At 35.6% G+C, this 15,934-nt stretch overlaps 3 protein-coding genes and 1 pseudogene across 3 annotated transcripts; 2 read left to right on the forward strand and 2 right to left on the reverse strand.

The window, feature by feature from the left end:
• Positions 1 to 288: 288 nt before the first annotated feature.
• Positions 289 to 1,246, forward strand: LOC140812547 (uncharacterized). The gene is made up of 2 exons (XM_073170842.1): positions 289 to 602; positions 719 to 1,246. The coding sequence occupies exons 1-2, from the start codon at positions 359 to 361 to the stop codon at positions 1,057 to 1,059; spliced, it is 585 nt and encodes a 194-aa protein (XP_073026943.1). The 5' UTR covers positions 289 to 358; the 3' UTR covers positions 1,060 to 1,246.
• A 971-nt stretch (positions 1,247 to 2,217) lies between these two features.
• Positions 2,218 to 4,478, reverse strand: LOC140812751 (heavy metal-associated isoprenylated plant protein 7-like). Its single transcript, XM_073171110.1, has 5 exons — positions 4,340 to 4,478; positions 3,935 to 4,109; positions 3,620 to 3,819; positions 2,805 to 2,895; positions 2,218 to 2,680 (listed from the first exon to the last, which is right to left on the reverse strand). Exons 1-5 carry the CDS (start codon positions 4,346 to 4,348, stop codon positions 2,340 to 2,342), a joined length of 816 nt encoding a protein of 271 aa, XP_073027211.1. The 5' UTR covers positions 4,349 to 4,478; the 3' UTR covers positions 2,218 to 2,339.
• A 3,703-nt stretch (positions 4,479 to 8,181) lies between these two features.
• LOC140811709 (uncharacterized) lies at positions 8,182 to 9,651 on the forward strand. Its single transcript, XM_073169763.1, has 3 exons — positions 8,182 to 8,392; positions 8,560 to 8,644; positions 8,784 to 9,651. Exons 1-3 carry the CDS (start codon positions 8,381 to 8,383, stop codon positions 9,455 to 9,457), a joined length of 771 nt encoding a protein of 256 aa, XP_073025864.1. The 5' UTR covers positions 8,182 to 8,380; the 3' UTR covers positions 9,458 to 9,651.
• On the reverse strand, positions 9,381 to 15,892 carry LOC140811348 (microtubule-associated protein 70-5-like; annotated as a pseudogene).
• Between the last annotated feature and the right edge of the window lie 42 nt (positions 15,893 to 15,934).

The following is a 15,934-nucleotide window of genomic DNA, read 5'->3' on the forward strand; positions in this document are numbered from 1 at the left end:
TAGGCTACCAACTTAAGAAGTTAGTCTTCCATTTCCCAACTTACAATCTTTATTTGCTTAAAAAATAATCAAGAAAATTCAAAGTTGACAAAACCCTTTTACCTTAAGACTCGAAATTAGGTTCATTGACTAATCTGTCCCTAAGTGGATATTTGTCTGATCACATTTTTTGAAGTACTTCAACCTTCATTATGGAGGATAGGACCGTAACTTGGCATGTTGGAAAAGGAATGTGACCATGCACTTATTAGTGTCTTGTACACGTATAAAAACCCGAAGGTGGTAGCTTCAACTTCATTGTCTCTTGATTCTCATCTTCCCTTCAAAACAAAGATAAATTCTAAACCGCTGGAAGAAAATGAGCCGATTTGTGGGAGGTCGCCTCGCGTTCATGAAGATTATCATTTTCTTTGCGTTAATTGTCATTATGTGTGTTGAAACTCAGGTGGAAGCAAGAAGAATGAACTCTGAGGTTGATGAATTTTTGGTTTCTTGGGCGGGTTATGGGGAGGAGAAGCTCTCCACTGTTGTAATAAGTGGCAAACTTCTTTGCCATGCTGGTGCAAACGACCAAATTTCCATCCATCCGAGTCCAGTCTCAGGTATGTACATATATATTATTCTCAATATTTGAAGTGCTTTTTCTTTTCATCGGTGAAAATATCCTTTGTAGATGAGCTATAAGATTAATTAGTTTCCTTAACACGTACGTGATCAGGTGCATCCATGTCCGTTTTCTGCGCCAAAAATGGGAGGACAAAGAAATTATGGGCAAAAGGCAAGACAGACAGCTTTGGAGAATTCATGATTGATCTTCCCTCGCATCTCCATGCAATCCCAAATTTGGAAAAAAATTGCCTAGTCAAAGTCCTTCATCTTCCAAAGAATTCTCCTTGCAGACAAGCTTTCACTGGTAAACATAAAGGGATAAAGTTAGGATCCAGACGCGAAGGTGTTCGCACTTATACCACGAATAACATACATCTGATCCCCAAACCTTCTCACGAGCACATGAGAAATAGAGGCGAGAAAGAGCTAACCATGTCTGCATTAATGTAAAACTGCATGAAGTATTTTGGGCTATTTGCATCTGAAGTAGGTGGCGCCATAGTCACGCTGAGTTGCAGGTTGCTGTGTTTAAATGACATTACAGAGTTTTGCTTTTTCAATGCTGAAAATTTAGATGTAGAGCGCAGTGATGTACAGTGTAATGAAGAAATCAAATACATGATTCAAAATTTTAAACAGATTTTTGTTAAAATGCATATACTTTTACATTTAACTAAAAACAGGGTGACTTAAGGTTGTGAAGCAACAAGGACATCATCATTTCACGACAAGAAACATATTTCAAAACAAGGATTCACTTGAGTCGTAGAATACCCAAATCTGCCTGGTTTGAGTTGCCATTTTTTTTTGTCAATATTTTAAAACAAATTGATGAAAAAAATTAGCAAAAAATTATTGATGACTTTTCGACGAAAAATAAAAAATAAGAAGGTAGGCATATTAAAAATCTTACACTTTCGAATGCATCATTCTTAGAGATAATCAGATAAATACTATTTTATATCTTTTTAGCCCGAAATATGTGAGCAAGTTTATATGTATACATAGAGAGAGAGAGAGAGAGACAAATCCTATAAAGATATTTCATATATTTATGTCTCCCTCTCTCTCTATATATATATATTATATTTAAATATATATATATATATATATATATATATATATATATATATATATATTATTCAAATATACGCAAAACATATTGTTCAGTGGGCATGGACAAACATATATATGGAACAAATGCATTATAATTAATGAGTTGTTTGTTGAATCCCCTCCTTTTGATTACGGGCTCACTTTTAACATGGAATCGTGGGGACGATTACCAACTTTTCAAGCTCATGTGCGCATGCCACAGCTTCAAAACCCTTTTTAGTTTGTGCTACATATAATCGCTATACAAACAGCTTGTCTATTACATGGACATTCGTACATTTTTAATGAGTGTCTTTAAAGTTTATGATAGCACTACCTGTAAGGAAAGACAAAAATCCCAATACAATAATATCAAAATCATGAAAAATTTTGCATACAAAAGTTTATATCATCTTTGCATCACATGGATAATATAAATGTTACTGGTAACATGGAAAATTAGGGCAAATACATCGAAGAGAGGGCACTTAAGATTATGGTGCATGAAAAAAATGGAAAGAACTTGCAGATTTTATTCGAAAACGGCTACTTATTAACATATATAATGCATAAGAATTCCAACAAATTAAACACAACATCCAAATGTAGTTGTAGTCCAGCTTCCAACAACACCGTTACATAACAGAGCAAGCATTGGGGTTCTCATCACTGAACAATTGAGGCGCATAAGCATACTCCAAGTTATACTTTGGAGGCCAATACTCGTTCTTCTTGATGTCGGTTTTCTTATCGACATCGTCGTCTTCCTTGCTTTCTTCTCCTTGTTTCTTATCTTCTTGTTTTTCATCCTTTTTCTCCTCTTCTTTCTTCTCTTCTTCCTTCTTCTCTTCATCCTTCACCACCGAGGCTTGTTTACCGGTTTTCTTGTACACATCATTCACTAGCTTATCTGGATCAAGAACACCTTTCACCGTGACTTGATCATTTGCTATGTCTGTTGTCACTGATTCTACCCCTGTGGCACAATACTGTATGAGTAATTGTACGTATGCTCTAAAAAATTATGAACATCTCATCTTTCCATCGGCCAAATTAAACGCAAGTAGAAGCTACTAAAAACTCTATTACTAGCTTGTTACCATGAATTTTAACAATTCTTCTCTCCAATGCTTGAGCGCATGCATCACAGTGCATTCGAACTTTCAGCACGACGTTGATCACGGGTAGAGGCTGCCAGGTTCAAACGAAAACATCCCAATTAACTCAACAGCCATATATGATATATTATTATATATGCATGAACATTTATGATAAGTATGCCACAAATGCATGCATTTACAAACAGAAAAACTATTATGAATTCACAGCATGATATGTTGTGATCAGTACAGATATTTACTGCACAAAAACTAAAACTGCAAGATCAAGCAGTAGTAGTCCTTGAGATAAAAGGGGAAAAGCAAACCTTCGTAAAGTACCTTAAATCACAGGTTTAAATAAGTTTACTGTAGCTCAAGTCGTGCAACAGTAGGGTCAAGTGCCAGCCTATTTGCAGGACCTGTACTCTGCAGATACAGGTCCCATGCATTCGAATGGAGAATGACTCATCGTGTAATCGCATCGCAAAATGTGCCGAGTGATTTTGCTTTCCACCCATTACTAATTTCAGCTGTGCTGTACTGGTTTTCATGCCAGAAATGTAACAGCAGTCACAAGTTGCACTGCGCTCACCCAAAGCTGCTGTCTACTTAATGCCACCAATCAATAATTTTATTCACCGTGTTCTAATTATTAAAGGCGGTCCAGGTCATTGTAACACCTCTTTTATATAATAATGCGACATAAATTCAGGTTCTTAATGTAATAAATACTATCACAACGTAATAATAAAGAAAAAAATACTATCGTAGCGTAATCATAAAGAAAAAGAATCAAAATAATAATTAAATAATACCTCTACTTTCTTTTCTTCTTTGGGTTCTGGTTTAGTTTCTTCCTTCTTACTTTCTTCTGGTGGTTTAGGTAATGGTGAAATGAGTTCCACTTTTCTCCCAGTTTTTTTTTGAATCCTTTGGCACACCTTTGACGGGTCTGCCGCATTGCCTTTCACCACCACTTTACTCGCCTTGCAATCCGCCGTAACGTCCTCCACTCCTGCGTTTTAAAAAACTAGTTCAAATAATTCTACAGATTTATAAAAGCCAGTGTATCATATAGCAAAAGGGAATAAGAAAGCGAGAAAGACGGATCGATGGAGAGATTTAATGACCTTGAAATCCTTTGAGGGATCTAGTAACTTTCCGGGCACAAGCCGCACAATGCATGTCTACCCTAAGAATAATTTCTTGAGGCTCTTCATCTTTCTTTTTCTCTTCTTCCTGTTTATCTTGTTTTACTGCTTCTTCTTTAATGTTCTCTTCCTTGTTTCCATCCCCTTTCTTTTCCTTCATTTACATCATATGAATCAGTAAATCAAATACAAGATAAAAAAGCAAAGAAAGAATAAGAAACCCTTGTTCCTTTAAACACTGACAAGAACGGCTGCTCGCATATGCAATCACACAGATGCGTATCAATGAATCAGATAAAAACACGCACAAAAGAGGGTAAAAAATATTGGTCTCCAATCAATGAAATGAAAGAGAAGGCAAGAATTTTGTGGAAAAGGACTCACTTCTCCCATCTCTTGTGAAATTTAGCTTCGGTGTATGGGTAGACAGAACTACAATTTGTTGGACAAAGAAATGGTGGCCAGTTCCCTTCTCTCGGTATTTAAATTGTGGGCGTGTGTGTGAGTGAGGGACGGGAGAGTGTTTGCTAGCTGTATGTGCTGTCATTACTGTGGGACACCGAATTTATAGTGGTGACGCAGAAATTTACCGTATACCCTGAAAATTAATGTGCGTATCATAGTCTATATTCGGCGCGTAAATCTTATCACGGCATCTTTAAAATGTTGAAATTTTTTATATGTAAAATGTGAACTACGTTTTATTACTATTGAAAATATAAACTTATGTAAACGAAAACAAATTTTTTATTTTTAACAGTATAAAAGATAAGGAAAGTGTCTTGTTTTTAAGAGTTGGTCTTATGTGAGACCGTCTCACAGATCTTAATTTGTGAGACGAGTCAACTCTACTCATATTTATAATAAAAAGTAGTAATCTTAGCATAAAAAATAATAATTTTTCATGGATAACCCAAATAAAAGATTCGTCTCACAAATACGACCCGTGATACCGTCTCACACAAATTTTTCCTTGTTTTTAAACGTTTACATTCACAAAAATATGATAAAATTTAAACTCAAATTTGCTAAAAATATATATAAAAAATTTACTTTATGTCACATTCTATGTGGTCCGACCCTGATGATTGTCGAGTCTAACCATGGTTATTGGAACTCCTACGTAACTTTTATAATGCTAGCTAAATTAAAGAAAATATATACAAAAGATTTTGTTATAAGAATAGATGGTCAAAATAGTCAACGAAGTCTAATCATATTGATATGGCCAGGTCGGTCCCTATAGTGGGGCCCATCGATATATAAAAAATAGAAAATGCCGGAAGCGGGCGGGGGTCCATGAAGCCAAATCGCCCAATCAAATGTTAACACGTATCGTATAAGATAATACCAGAAAACCCGAAACCCATTCATTCAACGAAAAAGGTTTATTAAATTTGATAACCCTAAAAAAGGAGAAAGACCGTGAAGTGAAAGTTTGATTGATGTTTTTGTTTTTGTTTTTGTTTTGGTGTCTTCAACCCACTGAATTTTAGAGAGACGTAAATCTCTCCGGAAATGTCTCGACTCATTTTTTAAAATTTAATAATAAATTATTTTTTTAAAAAAACTTAAAAATCTATCGACTTCTTCAAAATTTGCAAGTTTTGTGAATTATTGCATCAAAATACTTATTTTTTTAATGTATGTATTTTAGAAATTATGTCTGATACTCCGTAAGAGCCCGGGTCATGGATGACCCGGAATAATGGATTCCCAAATCAGAGTCATTATGCATGATGGATTCTTCTGAAGACCGGACAGGTGCAAGCTCAGACTTAACTCTCCGGACAACCAGAAGTCCGGACTCTTGTGCAAGTTCTTGGGAACTTTCTACCCGGGCCATCCGATATGAGCACCGCACTCGAGTGTATTAGCAGAGTAGGGTGTGGGCGACTGTCCCATCTCTGACACCAAGCCGATGGGTTGACAAAATCAGACAGACAGGATGTGACCAGTATGAAATTTGACATGGCAGAATATAGGGTGTGCCCAGCCGTCCTACTATAATTAGTAGGTAGCACAGAGAACGAAGTCATCATTACTTCTCCTACTATAAATATCAGGTTCTCTCTTTACATTTACATTCATTCATTCACACCAATATCACAACAATCACTTGGTTACATTGGTTTTCTTGCTTGAGTACCCTGCTGACTTAAGCATCGGAGTGGCCACGCCGGACACCCCTCCGGCGCCCATTCACGAGTTCCTTTCCTTGTTTACAGGTTACATCTAAAGCCATATTGCAGATATATATCTTCATCACAAATATAGTCCTTGCTCAGTTTCCTTCATTATAAATTGTTGATAGCCGATCCGGTGGAGCACTCAACCCGGCTCACCCATTTCGCCCGGATCGCATCAATGTCTTACATATTTTTTTCTATAGTTAAGTTTATCTTTTTTTTTTCTCATTTGTAATGTTCGAATATATAACGTTTTTCGCTCAAAATATAATCGATGATGTTATTTTTTTAATTGTGACATTGATTATTTGATATTGTGTAACATTTCTTATATTTTTTGTTTAAAATCTCTCTCTCTCTCTCTATATATATATATATATATATATATATATATATATATATATATATATATATAGACATGTACTACACTAAGATTGACTTGAGATTGAGAACAATGATTTTGATGTCATTTAATTAATATATGAAAGAAAAATGATTTTCATCAATACATGCTGGTCACTGTATCAATTTGCATGCCTTCCTCACTTAATGAAAATGTGACTAGTTTGACAATTTATCCCCCTATAAACGCAATTTAAAGCATTACATTTATGTATATTAATACTTTTATATGAATAAATAAATCATTATAAAAATTTAGATAATATTTTTGTGTTTCAAATTGCGAAAGAGACACTGCTGGGCCCATGTTTAGAAAAAGAAAAAATCGAGATCAATGGTATTGGGCTTTTCATGTGGTCCGTGATTGGGCCTAGCTAAAAAAAAAAAAGGTTTGTATGAATGAACCAATCCTTCGAGGATTCGCTAGTGGTCCATCCATCCAAATTTTCTATCTCCTTTTTTAGTGGGAAAATTACTGATAATTTGATGATATCCTTAAGGAAATCCAACTGTCGTTATTTGTTTTTATACGTGAGTATAATTTTCCAGTGGACTCAATATGCAAGAACAAATATCAATAATTGGAAAAGGGAGTTTTCCGGCACAAGGAATTTTTTTCCAAAATGGGTTAGGGGTTTTTATTTTAACATGAGTTCGAACCAACGTTTTTCGTTTATGGCTTGAACTTGCGTGATATAAAACTAGAAGAACATATTTGTCTTAAAATAAAATAATAATATAAAAAAAGTATACGTGTAAGAGAGAATAATATTAAGAAATAAAGAGAGTCTCCTCCTATCCTTTTCGTGAATTTAGATTTAGATAAACACAATTAAATTGGTTGAAAAAGTGTGCTTTTAGATGTAATTGTAAGAAAGAAGCATGAATCTCGAACCCGTATATACTTTGTTGTTGAAATGTCAATTAGTTCTTCTAGCTTTTTTTTTTGAGGAAAATTCGTGTTGCTTTTATTCTTATCTTCTATTGTTCAGCCACCCACCAATTTCACCAAATTTTTTACTCATGTGGAACCAACACACAAATATTTTATAGCAAAATATTTGTATTGAATTCATTATTATATAGTAATAGAAATACTTATTTTGTTTGATATCATTAAAAAATATATTTAAACAATAGTTTTGAGTTGGCAAATACATAAACTCGAACCCAGAAAGGTTCTTATTCGATTTTGGATCGATTCAAGTGGATTCATCCAAAAAGAGACGTCATTTTCGAAAGCTCTATACGTACGGCTGGATGCTCATGCAACCGATATTTGCTTGTGATCAGGTTCAAAACAAGCCGCCCTCTCATATTAGAAATGGAATAAAAACTACTAATTTGATGAGCTTCATAATCTGACCTTGAGTTCGTCGAATTTGGTTTTATTTTTAGTATATTAATTTGTGTACACAATAATACATCAAACCATGGAAGTTACTCGTGGCCGGCTATTGAAAAACAACTTGGGCTTATTTTATATTCAAAACTTTTGGGTTTTAGTTAATTAATTTGATATTTTCAACACTACGAATTTTGATCGAACTTAATACGTACGAAATACACACACACACACACACACACACACACACACACACACACATATATATATATATATATATATATATATATAGAGTCAAATTGTAATGAGAAGCTGATAGGTGAGTAACAGGTACGGCTTATCGCTAATTCCTTCTTCATAATTAAAACACATTAATGATACTTACCAGTGTGTCTCCTATTCCAGTTTCTTTCCGTCTAGTTAGCGATTATCAACAGTTGGGTCGATCTAGCTGGTTTATCGTTCGGAGAAATCAATCATTCATTCATCATGGCTGAAAAGGTATGAAAAAAGAGAAATCAATATTTATGTTTCACGAGCTTGTTTCTCTAATATCATTGGACAAGATCAAGAATTTGATGTTTCCCATGTCCAATTTACGTACGTTTGTTTCTTGACAATATTTGATTGCTTTTCTTTTTTTGTCCCCATAAAAATTTATTAAACAGGTGACTATCATGGTTCTCAAGGTCGTTGATCTCCAGTGTTCTTGCTGCTACAAGAAGATCAAGAAAATTCTGTGCAAATTCCCCCGTGAGTGCTTCAATTTCTTTTTTGTATGAAATGATCATGGTTGATCGTAACTTGCTTACAATTTGAGAAATAAATTTTATTGGGATTGGATTAGAAACTGAGTTGTATTCTGTTATGTAAACAAATTTCGGGACAAGAGAAATTAGAGACCAGGTTTACGATGAGAAAGCGAACACGGTCACCATTACAGTGGTGTGCTGCGACCCCGAGAAAATTCGGGACAAACTATGCTGCAAGGGTGCCAAAGTTATTAAAAGCATCGCCATCAAGGAGCCTCCCAAGCCTCCCAAGCCCACGGAACCTGAGAAGCCGAAGGTTCTTGTGCCAGAGAAGCCGAAAGAGCCCGTAAAGCCCAAAGAACCTGAAAAGCCAATCGTGGTAGTTGAGAAGCCCAAAGAGCCTGAGAAGCCCAAAGTAATCGTGGTTGAAAAGCCCAAGGAGCCCGAGAAACCCAAGGAGCCAATTGTGCCGCCTCCAGTGGAAAAGCCCAAGGAAGCTCCCAAGCCCGATCCACCAAAAATCCCTCAACCAGTACCAAACCCGCCTATGGAACCCGAACCGGTTATGTTCCAGGGACTGCCACCGCTTTATCCGGTTCCGACTTGCTGTGGCCAATGCTACGGCGGTTATGATGGGGGGCCATGTCGCCTCGGGTACGGAGTTCCGCCGCCGCCGGTACCACGTTTTGAAGGTTATTATGGGTACGGGTGTGGACACGGGTGCGGATACGGGTATGGCAGAGATTGCCACCATTTCAGCAGATGTGACCACTACCTGAATGAAGAGAACCCGTCATCTTGCTCCATCATGTGACGCCATGAATCTTGATCGGTGAGGTGTGCTGAAATCAGGTTTGGGTATAGTTGCTATTTGTTTGATTTCAGGTAAATAACGCACATAAAAAGTGAATGAATACAAGGTATACATGAATGTAAAAATCGAGATGTTGATATTTGTATTGATAAAAAACTTGTGGCCAATTTATTGTTGGCATTTGTTTTCTCTTAGGATTGTTTCCTTGCGTACTTTCTTGCTTGCTTGGAAACTATGTCTCCCTATCATGCAATACATGAGCAACCTTTCCTGTTCAATAGATAGGCTGGAGTACTGCAAATGTTTCAAGCAGTAGAAAACTATATCTATGGCGTAGCGGGACCAAATTTAATTCTTGAACGGGAAACTGAAAAATATGTTTAAAAAGTTATTTGCAGTTGTCTTTCGTGGTTTCAGAAGACGTGACTTTTAATTCATAACCATGTTGGTATTCCATGTACACGTTTTGGGTGTTCACAACTCATTCCATGTTTAACTAATCTTGCAAAGTTTGTCCATGTTATACCGCTCTGCACTCAACAAAATCTTGGCGGCAAGAATTCATCATGTGCTAATGCTCTTCGGGATGCAGATTGATAAGTTTCTTTTGACAACTGGTTATAGCAGGAATTTCTGTTGGGATGAAACCTGGAGATTGTCACATAAAAAAATCCAATATACACGTTTGAATCTTAAACTTAACTCAAAAGATTTTGAAACATGTATGCATGTTAAGATCCCTAACAAGTGATCCAATGTATTCACGCCAAACTTTATGTTTTATACATAATTTCATGGTTTTTTTCAAATCTGTTCCATGTTGCAGCTTCCCAAATTTGTTTTTCACTTATTTTCATACTTCTCTTGAATCAGTGACACGTTTTGCTATTTGCCACATACACAACACATTGTTTATTGAGTATTTCTCTCAGAAGACTTGTATATACATCACTTGAACAACAGTCAAGCCAAATCAAAATAAATCTGAACAAATATTACTTCCTACAACTCATGAGATTGACTTGTTACAAATACTCTGCATTATACATGGTGTAAATTATCAAAATGTGCATTCCACTGCTGATATAATTATATTTTCATCTTTCTTCGGAATGTATCTTCAAGAGGCATTCATGGACCTAATCAAATGGAGCTATCAGATAGTGAGACATAATCAGATGTACTTGAACTCTCCAATACACGCTGCTTCAACTAGGGAAAGGAGTTTGAAAAGGAAACACGGTATGGGAAATGGAGAATATTACTAACCTTTTGGATAGGTTTGGATTTGTTAGCTTATCATCCACCTTTGTTGGTGTAGAATCTTTTTCTCTTATTGCTGCTTCTCTCTTGATTTTCCTTGACTCCAGTTCAATTGCTTTGGCTAGATTTTCAGTTTTTTTCATAAGCATCTGGAAAGAACCCCCGAAAAAAATTAGTACCATGAACAATCGCTACACCAAGATATGAATTAAGGGTCAGAGTTACTGTTTTACTGCCTTGATTTCTTCTTCTTTAGAGTTCAAAGTGTGGTCTTTCAATTCGCAGGACTTCCTCAAATTTAGGACTTCTTTCTGAAGCCTATCATATAAAAATCCTGATACCATGTCTTCACCATCAGTATTATCAACCTCCACGTCTTTAATCTTTTTGCACCAGTCATTCATGCATTTGCTGTTCCTCATTTCTCCAATTGCGCCACAGTTACCCGTTATTTGATTAAATGTTATGTTACTGTTTGCCTCCGTATTTTCCTTTTCACTGTTATCATCAGTGACCTTATTCGTGGAAGCCCATAAACCTTTTCTCAACAAACTTTCTCCAGAAGGGTATTTATTTCTCAAACCATTAACTGGATTAATTTCTGCTGTAACAATTGAAGCTTGTTCTTGATCCTTCGTCTGCACTGAGTTTTTTGCAATGGCAGAAACCCTTGGTAGTGATGTTGATCTCTTTTTCTTTCTATTGTTGCTTGATAAGATCCCAAATAAGTTACCAGTTTTTACATTTTTAGGGGATCCAGTAGTCTTGTTCGAAACACCAGGGACATGCCTTAAACCTTCTTCGAGAGTCTTTAGCCTACCTTCAACTTATCCTGGGCCAAAAAAAGGAGCATGTTTATTTTACCATGTATAGATATGTTCACCAAAATTAGGCTTGAAGTGTCACCTTGACTTGTGATTCTGCAAGTTTGTCTTTTAATTTCTGTATCTCTGCCTACAATCCCACCGAGGTCTCACAGTTAAACAAAGGAGCTGTAAAGTTCAATATTTTCATTTATAATACATTATATTTTGTTTCACTGATGCCGAGAGAAACCTCGACTTTATTTCCTTTATACCTTATAAGATTCATAATCAGCATACCTGTTTATATGGTTAGTTGTTAAGCATACCTGCAGTATCCTTCTCTCTTCTAGCCATTGCTTGACAGGCATTACTTTGTCCTTCTCATCTTTCCACTCATTGGCTACAATACTTGCTACTCGGTTAGCTGAAACCTTGGCCCTTGCTAGTTCCCTTCCCAGCGTCCTCTTCTCCTCCTACAAAATCGGAGCAAAAAAGAAATTGGGTCATTTCACGGAAATTTGTTTTGTCGTGATTTTTGATAAAGCTTGCACAGATGGCTGAAGGCTGGAGCATAAGATTTTACATTCAATTCAGATATCTGTCGTCTGTAGTCACGAATAGTGTTGGCTGTTGCTCCACCGGCAAGTATGGCCCCCTCCAGCTCCATAATGGTTTCACTAAGCTTTTCAATATCCAAAACCTTCTGCCTATTCGTCTTCTCGAGTACTTTATAGTTTATTCTCCTCCTGCGTTATATCAGCATTTTTGTTGATGTTCTGAAAATAACCCAGGTTAACCCATATTTGATTCAAATTAAGGATACCAGGCATATTTCGATTTGTCTCCTGAGCTCGAAGTTCTGATTCTGAACCTCCTGTACTATTAGCGTTCTTTCTAGAGCACTTTTCAATATTTTTTCTGCTTCAAGAAGTGCTGCTTCTTTTTTATTTGATGAGACGTTCCATAGCCTTCTTATCCTCATGCAGTGCAGCTACCTAATGGTCAGACACCGAAGTTCAATGTACCTTCGAGCTCTAGTTATATAACATTCTGATGAATAGAGAACACGTTTTTTCTCATCTGAGTACCTCATTTGTTCGCATATTAAGTTCTGCTTCTAACGGAGCAATAAGCCAATAACCAACTCAATGGGAATAGAATCATCATCCTTTTGATCGGCATAAACCCTCCTCAGAGTCGCTTCAACTGCATATTGAGCAGCAAGAGCTTCACGCTTCTCACCTGTGAGTTTCTTGATGTCCAGATTCTGCATCAATCATATCCAAAATACTTGAATCATCTTACTTCATATCTTTCTACGCAAGCACCGTTAAAAAGTAACAAAAAATGAATACCAACCTTTTGTTGAACAAGGCTTTCATTGATTCCCAACTTTTCTTCCAATCTTTCTACTTCACTTCCAAGCTGTCAGATTTATTGTTCGGTCAAATTGATATAAATGCCAGATATTGATAATGTATGCATATATTTCATCTCCACATGTTAACAATTTCAATCTTTGTTTTCTTTATATATATTTCAAAGCCAATGATATTTGGATTTGAAGTTCATTTTCAGAGATGTTACCTCTTCCACAGCCTTAGCCTTGACGATTTCTGTTGCTCTCCATGCTTTAATTTCACTTGGAGCCTTCCCTAATTCCCTCTCCTTCTCTGAAATTATAGTAAAATTCAGCATGCGATCAGTATTAACCATTATAAGATATGTTAAGGCCTGTTAAAGTAGAAAGACATTTGAAAACACGCGCTTTAAATGTTAAACTGATGTTTAAATTTCCATTTAGGGGAAGATGGTCAAAAAACGATACATTTGACTTTTAGTATCATATAAAATTTTTCATAAAACAAAAACCTATGATATAATACAGTCCCCTTAATTTCATCAATAGGAAGTCCGAAGCCATGGATCTTTAGGAATCAATCCCAAGCTCAATATAATATAACAACATACACCAAAGAACATAAGCAACACAAAAATTGAAGTGCATGACATGCAGATGACACATTGAAGCATATGTCTTCAATCTTTAAAGAAGAAGGAGGGAAAAAAATTGGAAATCAAACCTTTAAGCAGAATCTGTAATCGATTGAGCTCCAACACAACATGGACTGTGTGAGAAATAGAACAAGCATCTTCTCCATTAAAAGCATCAATTTTCCTTCAGCTTATTTACTACTGCCGCTAATGAGTTTAAATAACAGGAATGTGTGGATCAATAAAAGTTGGAGTTTTTAGTTTGTGTAGGAAAAGAGAAGGAAAAAGCAATAATTATTGATGGACGTTCCTACTCCCATAATAAGAATCCATATTTGCAAGGAATTGACCGCAAAGAGAGGGGCTTTGGATTGGGATTTCCCCCCAGCAAACTCTTGAAAGGAACAAACACTTCTCGAGCCGGCCTTAATTTCCCCAACACTCACATTAAAAGAATAAACGTGGATTGTCGGATACACACTTGGAGCAATATCATCCTAAGAGTAGGTTGAACTCGACTCCATCGTAGACTTTACTCGTTTCTATATGTATTATTCTGAAATCAGCAACTCTCTGTGGTCATCATCTGAAAACGTTAATAATTAGTTGCTTAAGCGTTAAAACCTCATAAACTCTAGCTTAATGACTCAACCAAGAAAATCATACATATCATTAGTGGAAAATTGAAATGAAGTTTCTTAAAATTAGTATACATAGACTGCGAATACAAAATTGTATCTAATCTAATTTTCCAATTCCAAAAATATAAATTTTACATCTTAAAGAAAATTTGGAGACAAGTGTATGAATAGTCTTGTCGTGCCATGTGACATTTTTTTAACACCTTTTTTTTTTTTTGGCAAGGCGACAAAGCCAAGGATCCATTCCTATTGAATAATTCTTGCATTAAATAGAGGAGAAGACAAAGATGTTTAGATTAGTGGAGTAGAATAAATTCAATGTTTTATTGGAAGTAATGAGATTTGAAAATGACTTTAATTTGGTTTCAAGCCCATAATTAGCTGTTTCCCGGTTTATTTCATCCTACCTATGTGGGCATTGCTCCGTGATAAGATGGATGACCAAGATTTATCCATGCATATATAGGACCCACTTTTTTTTAAATTATATGTGTAACAAGATCTTACCCGTTGAAATGAAGTCAGGGTAGTGCCCACATATGTAGAATATCATCTACCTGTTGCCCTGACTCGGTTTTAGTTGGTGAATTTTTGAAAATAATAATAAGTTGTTAAGTAGGAAAATTTTCTTTGAATCCTTGTATTCCCAAATTTTTATAAATATAGAACCTTTTGTGGTGCTAATTTCCCATAATCGAAGTATCATATCCTTATTATTTGAGCCACTAATTTTCTTTTTAAAAAAGTAGAAATAGAATAATATGATTGAAAGGGAAGAAAAGTATAATTATTCAATTTGATGGAGTAAATGAGTTACATGAGTTCGATTCTTACTAATATTTATCGGACAAGCTTGTCATACTTACATGACTAACATTGTTTTGCAGGTTAATATTATTTTGGCGTGAAAGTTTATTCAGTACACGCTAAGATGTAACCGACTTGAGTTTCATATTCACCAAAAAACGAGGAGAACTTGTGGAACATGGAGGAGTGTTCGTGGTAGTGTTCATAATTCATATTGCCCTTGTACCCAGTCGTATAAAAATAATAAAATGCCCATTGGGTTTGGGCTTGGAATTAAAGTTTGAATTAAAATGGGCTAATGGGCTGTGGGCATTCAGGTATCGATTACTTCTTACTGGGTTAACTTTTCACAATATAGGCCTCTTATAGGATTGTGGAGAAAGGGGCCCATATCTAATAGTAGCACTTAAATTGTTAGTCGTTTTGTTTGTTTAGCTTTATGTTTCCTTATCCAGTTGATTTTATTTGTAGGAAAAACAAACGGATTCAAAATATTTTAATAATCAATTAATTTCATTATTTTAAAAATTTTTAATCCCCCAAAAAAAAAAAAAAAAAAAAAAGAAAAAGAGAAACCCAAAAGACTTTGTATACCTGAAATGGTTCCATGCTCTTTTAATCGATGCATGCACGTGGAATATTGTTCAAACTCAAACGCCCAAAATCAAAACTTCTGCTTATTTCTTTCTCATTGAACTAAACAAGTTAAATTGACAACCTTAAACTCGTTCAAATCTTAAAACAAGAATCAAGAATCCTATCTTATTAATTAAAAAATCAAAATCTAATTCATCTTATGAAACAAGAAAGAATCCAATAATAATTACAAAAGCAGACCTTTTTATAGGAGAATTATGTTATTTACAGGAGTATCCTCATAATTCTTACCTGTAATGTTTGTGGAATTTCTCCGCAAAAGCCATGTAGCAGTGTAGCGTGTATTCATGGCACTTGGCCTCTGCCTT

This window comes from Primulina eburnea, chromosome 14, assembly GCF_022965805.1.
Source record: "Primulina eburnea isolate SZY01 chromosome 14, ASM2296580v1, whole genome shotgun sequence".
Classification (NCBI taxonomy): Eukaryota; Viridiplantae; Streptophyta; class Magnoliopsida; order Lamiales; family Gesneriaceae; genus Primulina; species Primulina eburnea.